This window comes from Physeter macrocephalus, chromosome 5 (assembly GCF_002837175.3).
Source record: "Physeter macrocephalus isolate SW-GA chromosome 5, ASM283717v5, whole genome shotgun sequence".
NCBI classification, from domain to species: Eukaryota; Metazoa; Chordata; class Mammalia; order Artiodactyla; family Physeteridae; genus Physeter; species Physeter macrocephalus.
This window is the reverse complement of record NC_041218.1, coordinates 46,067,790-46,074,018: the sequence shown is the minus strand read 5'-3', so window position 1 is coordinate 46,074,018 and position 6,229 is coordinate 46,067,790. Positions and strand designations below refer to the sequence as shown.

Here is a 6,229-nt window from a genome sequence, read left to right as displayed (position 1 = left end):
CTCCGCGGCATGTGGGATCTTCCCGGACCGGGGCACGAACCCGTGTCCGCTGCATCGGCAGGCGGACTCTCAACCACTGCGCCACCAGGGAAGCCCAAGATGATATAATTTTAAGCTTTAAACGTAGGGAATACAGTAATATATATAATATTATAATACAGAAAGTGCCATCCTTCTGGGAAACTTTAAAGTATCCACACTTCCAAGGAGCTACAGTAGTGACTGACACAAATGCAAATCCACTGAATGACAACCAACACTGACTAGATAGGTAGGGCAGGTCTCAGCCCAGCGCCAGCAGAGCTGTGGAGCTGTGGGACTCGGGCAGGGGGCTTCTGTCCTCCTTGTTAGCAGCCTTGACTGGGTCCCTCCACCTTAAGCATCCCTGGGGTCCCACTGTCCTAATATTCTTCTTGCCTTTCTTCCTCCTATTTACTCCTTCTCTTGCTCTTTTCTTCTTTTTCTTCATTACATTTCTCTCCTTTATGACAAAGCCCAAGGTTTTGCATGGACGAGGAGGAGGGGAGAGTTTTACTACTGTTTGTTTTGTTTTTTGTTTTTTTTTGCGGTACGCGGGCCTCTCACTGTTGTGGCCTCTCCTGTTGCGGAGCACAGGCTCCGGACGCGCAGGCTCAGCGGCCATGGCTCACGGGCACAGCCGCTCCGCGGCATGTGGGATCCTCCCGGAACGGGGCACGAACCCGTGTCCCCTGCATCGGCAGGCGGACTCTCAACCGCTGCGCCACGAGGGAAGCCCCTCTACTGTTAATATTACTAGTAAAGACTGAGCATTAGCTTTATTGTAGCTGACACTTCCTCTGTGCTGGACCCTGTTATAAGGGCTTTACGGAGATTAAATAATTCATTTAATCCTCCCAGTAACCTATGAGTATAATCCATGCTTTCTCAGATGGGGAAACTGAGGCAACTTGCCTGAGATGGCACAGCTAATAAGTAATGGAATCAGGATGTTTAACCCAGGATTGTGACTCCAGAGGCTGTGCTCTTTGATTATTAAACTACCCTCAATATAGTGAAGTTGTGGCAGAAGGTGATTTAAAATTTCAGTTGTTTTGTATTTTCTTCCTGAACCTAGAAATGAAAGTCAGTTTCATTTCTTGTGATGACTCTGATCAGCGGTACTTTCCTTTTGGAGTATGGGGAGCAAGGACTCTCTGGGCACAGCAGGTAAAGTGCAGTGACTGATGTTGTTGTGAGCAAAGCCGCCAAAAGAGAGAATGCGGGATGGGGGGCTGGTACTGGGAACCTGCTGGTCATCACCTAGACCCTGGTCACTCCCTTATAGGCCAGCCTGGAGAGTACAGAGAGTACAACTTTGAGTCCTCCTTTTATCTTTTATAAGGAGGAGGTAGGATGAACATAATTATGAAGTACCACCCCCATCCCTTCCAGAAGAAGTCTATCCCCATGGACAGGCCACCCTGACCCCCAGCTTTCAAGATTCAGCACTGACCTTGAACGCCTCTGTCCTGTCCCACCAGTTTGAGAGGTTTCATCAATTAGTGGACTCAAGATCTTTTCTGTCATGTCCGTGAGCACAGTGAAGGTGGGTTCCACAATGAAATCAATGAAGCCTGAAGAGAAACAGCAAAACTTCAGAGGAACTGCATATTAACTTGGGCCTTTCCATATGTTCCCATGCCAACTGATGGGTTGTATCTTTCTTTTAAAATTCATCTTCATAGGAGCGCCAGATCAGATTAGGAGAGAATAGGTTGGTCTTAATCATTTAACATATTCCTTGTTTTGAATATCATGAGTCAGTTCCATTTCTCCTACATAACCTTCCTATAACTTTTTAGGAGATAGTTCAATAAAGTGCTTAAAAATGCAAGTTCAACATCTACTATGTAAAAAAACGATGTAATAGGTGCTGTATAAGACTAAGATGTGTAACACAACCTGCCTGCCCTTGGAAGCTTATAGGAGGAATTAAATGAGCACAGAAATGGAAAGGGCTAAAGGAGAAGCCCAAATGAAGGCCCCTGAGAAGGTAAGGGAAGGAGGATATTTTCCCTCCCACCGAGAAGGCTGCAAACAGCATCATGGAGGTTGTGATGTTTGAGCTGAGCCTTAAGGGTATTCATTCTAGATGCATGTGAAATAAGCAAAGTGACAAGGATGGGGAAAAGTGCAGGATGTGTCTGGAGAATGACTGGGGCTTAGGGATTCTTTTGAAGTCAGAAAGGGAAAGCCTGGGGAGGCAGGTCATTATCAGCTCAGGAGGGAGATTCTTAAGTATCAGGCTAAAGGTTAGGATTTAGATAGGCACTAGAAGCCCCTTGAGATGTCTGGGCAGCATTGTAATAAGATTTTTTTCTGATGTTATTTGGGAAAGTTAATCTGGCAAGATGGATGGGAAGGGAGAGAGCAATAGGGGCTGAGGCTGGGAAACTCATTTTAGAAGCTGTTGCAATAGCTCAAAGGCAAGGTAAGGAAGGCAAGATCCAGTGCCATTTTAAGGTGAGAGTGTGATGGAGGCACAGATACATGCACAGCGGGAGGTGGTCCTGCCTCTAGATGGGATCTGTCAGAGACTTCCAAAGGAAGGCAGAGAGAACAGGGACAATGGGGGAGAATGTGACTGGGGAGGAAGATGGTGGGCTTGGTCTTAGATTTGCTGACTTGAGGTACCAAGGACCTATCCACATGGAAGAGGGTCAAAAGAATTGGGAGAAACAGGGTTGGAAACTAGGAGAAGGGTCAGATCTGGAACTATACCTTTGAGAGATCACCATGTTGGGGAGATAGTTGATGCTGGGCTAGACTGACTGTCTCAACAGTTCAAAAGTACCCAAGTGTTCTGTGACACATCAGGAGAAAATACAGAATCTGGAACTAAGGGTGATAACTCATTACACAGCCACATGAAACTAAATACCAGTCAAAGGAAATATAGTGTTTGGAAATATACAAATGCTTATTTGGTTTTTCAGTGACCAAGGTGGAAGTGATACTGGCATTTAATGCCTAGCAGTGAAGGATGCTAAAAATCCTGTAATGTAATTGGCAAGACAAGAATTGTCCCAAGCAAATACCTACAGTGTCCTGATAAAGAAACACTGATAGCCAAATTTGAACTGCAGTTCATTGCAGTATAATTTTAAGCTGAAATTGCAGTGTTTGATGACAGTATTTTCACCTTTTTTTTCCCTCACAAGTTAAATTCATTCAACACGTCCAAACCCAAACTAACTCATCAGCTTTCCCTCCAATCCTTGTAAATGGGACATAGCTCAACCACTCAATCTAGATTGCTTTCTTTATCTTAGCCTTGCATCCAGCTGAATCCTTAATGTTTTATATGCTACCTCTCTCCTGTATTGCCTTAGTTCTGATACTCAACATCTCCTCCCTGTAACATTGTAGGAAGCACCAGCTGGAGCCCTTGCCTCTAGTCTTACTCAAAACCCTTCAATTAATCCTCCATACTACTGACAGAGAAATCTTTCTAAAGCAGGGATTGGCAAACCTTTTCTGTAAAGGGCCAGATAGTAATATTTTAGGTTTTGTGGGCCACATACAAAACCTAAACAAAGGAGTTTGTAATACAACTGCTTAACTCTGCCACCGTAGTGCAAAAGCAGCCATAGACAATATGCAAATGAATGAGCTTAACTGTGTTGTAATAAATCTTTATTTACAAGACCAAGCAGTTGGCCAGATTTGGCCCACAGGCTATAGTTTGCTGATTCTTACTCTAAAACATCAATTTATATATAGTTTTAACCTTACTTAAAATTCTTTAGCTGTGCCCTCATTTCCTACAGGAAAGTATAAGCACACGCTATTCCTAACCTGGACCTGATTTTCTCTCCAAACATGTCCCTCACCACATCCTACTCCCTACCTACTGCTCCAGCCAAATGGAACTATTTGTAATTAATTCCCTGACAATACTATACTGTTTTAAATTTCCTTGTTTAGTATATGCTGATCCTTGTCTACAATTTCCTTCCACCCACCCCTATCCACCCCTAACACATATCACCATTTGCCTAGACACTGCCTACTTATCTCCTAGGACTCAACTCAAATATTACCTTTAAACAAGTCTTTCTGGGTCTAATGTTCACACACTCTGTTCTGTATCTCATTGTACCATGTACAATCTCTACCTTAGCATCGTAACAATCTAATAGATTTTGTTTTCTCAACCTCTTGCCTACCACCCAATACTGGTTCAATGTCTTTGGGAGCAGACACCATGTATAATTTGTCTTTGTTTTTTTATAACATCTGTTACAGTACCTAGCAGTGCCCTACACCTAACAGGAACTCAATATATTAATATGAAAAAAATTAATAAGTCCCCAAAACACAAGTAGAAAAAAATCAATAAATCTCTGTAGAATTTATTTTTTGAATGATTTCAGACTCTTCCAAGGTGGAGATCACTGATGACATTTAATTTATGTATGGCACTGGTACCCTCCCTCACACCTGAAGAATTCTGTAATGCCCATATATTATGGTTATTAGCAGTGTAAAAGTTATCTTTACCAAAAAAAAAAAAGGTGCTAAATTTATTTTTAAAGGAAGGAAGGAAGGGAGGGAGGAGGGAGGGAGGGAGAGAGGAAGAAGGAAGGGAGGAAAGAAGGAAGGGGAAGGAAACATTTTTAAAGAGCCATTCCTGGAAGTAGGGTCATCCAGGAAATGGTGCTGTCCTGGAAACAGGGCTAGAGGAAGCATCACTGAGGAAACTTCTGGTATTGCATGCAGAATGGAGAGACTGAAATAGAATGGGCTTCCCACCACTGATTCTTGTCATTGCCTTAGTGTTAAGGTCCCTTTTTCTCTTGGCAGGGAATGATGGAGACAGCAGAGTGTCACTGTCTACTCTTCCTGGGAACCAGCTACACTCCAGGGAGAAGGATGGGGAGAGCTGCTCCATCAGCCCAACCAACCAAAGCCATGAGCACAGCAAGCAGAATGGAGCCAGGCTCCCAGCTGAATAATCACTGGGAGCATCTGAGCTTACTTCCAGACACTCCTCTCTGGTTTCTCGTTCCATCCAATGGATTGGCAAACACGTACCTACTTGTGACTGGGCAACCATGGTGGACTTTCGGTCACACAGAGGAGAAAAAGGCAGCCCCAGCTCTGCTTCTCTATCACCCTAGAAAAACAGGAGGTCAAAGTAAATTAACAACAACAGGCTGAGCTGCCCAGATTTTATTTCACAACTTCAGCTGCCACAAAGGCCACTGGTCTTTGTTTTAATTATTCTGATTACATTATGTAATATGTCCTTTTGGGACCTGCTCCTCTGCATAAAAGACACCAAGAGGCTGAAGCCCTCCGGGGTCCAATCATTCCATCCAACTGCAAAGGTGCATGCTGTTGTATAGAAAGCCTCATCAGACAGCAATAGGTCCCCCAAGGAAAATAAGAAAAGCAACGTGTCCTGTGGCCTAGAGCCAGCACAGCAGTCAGAATTCTTGTGTGTTCTCCAGTTGCCCTGTGCTGACCTACAGCCTTTCTTGAGCCAGCAAACCCCTCCCAGTTGTGGGGAGTGTCTAAGACACCAATTCTAATTGGACTGATTTGGACTCATTCTCCAAGTGCTACCTAAAGCCATAAACAACTGGAATAAGTGCTTCCGGGGTCTTCACTGCAGGGCTCAGTGATGATGAAAAGTGGAACGAAAAAGAAGCAGAGTAAATAATTGCTTGTGTTTATCAAGTTAGACAATAATAAAACATGATTCTCTGGCCAATATGTTCTCAATCTCACCAAAAAGCAAGACTATAATAAGCAAGTGCTGTGGAAAGTCTAAATAATGATGGAGATGATTTTTAAAAACCGTTCTGAACCAGAGCGCAATACTTCAGTCACACGCCCAGAGGAAAGGGAAAATGTATCACCCTTCTGAGAGCTGCAAAGTTGTGCTGATTCAACTTAACAGAAAAGAATCTGCCCAGGTTAATGGCTACTGACTTGGGCTTGAATCTGGCCTTGCTCTCGCCACCTGTGTGATCATAGGAAGTTTATACTCCCTCTCCACATTTCAATTTTTTAAAATAAATTTATTTATTTATTTATTATTATTTTTGGCTGTGTTGGGTCTTCATTGCTGCGCACAGGCTTTCTCTAGTTGTGGCGAGCGGGGTCTACTCTTTGATGCAGTGCGGTGTGCGGGGTTCTCATTGCGGTGGCTTCTCTTGTTGCGGAGCACGGGCTCTAGGTGCGCAGGCTTCAGTAGTTG

General features: G+C 43.8%; 1 protein-coding gene across 1 annotated transcript in view; it reads right to left on the bottom strand.

Moving 5' to 3' along the window:
• The window catches only part of PDE1C (phosphodiesterase 1C), a 554,160-nt gene that overhangs the window by 75,455 nt on the left and 472,476 nt on the right, over positions 1 to 6,229 (bottom strand). Inside the window, 2 exon segments of the mRNA XM_028489915.2 lie at positions 1,475 to 1,595; positions 5,059 to 5,140. Of these exon segments, the coding sequence (XP_028345716.1) occupies positions 1,475 to 1,595; positions 5,059 to 5,140 (203 nt within the window).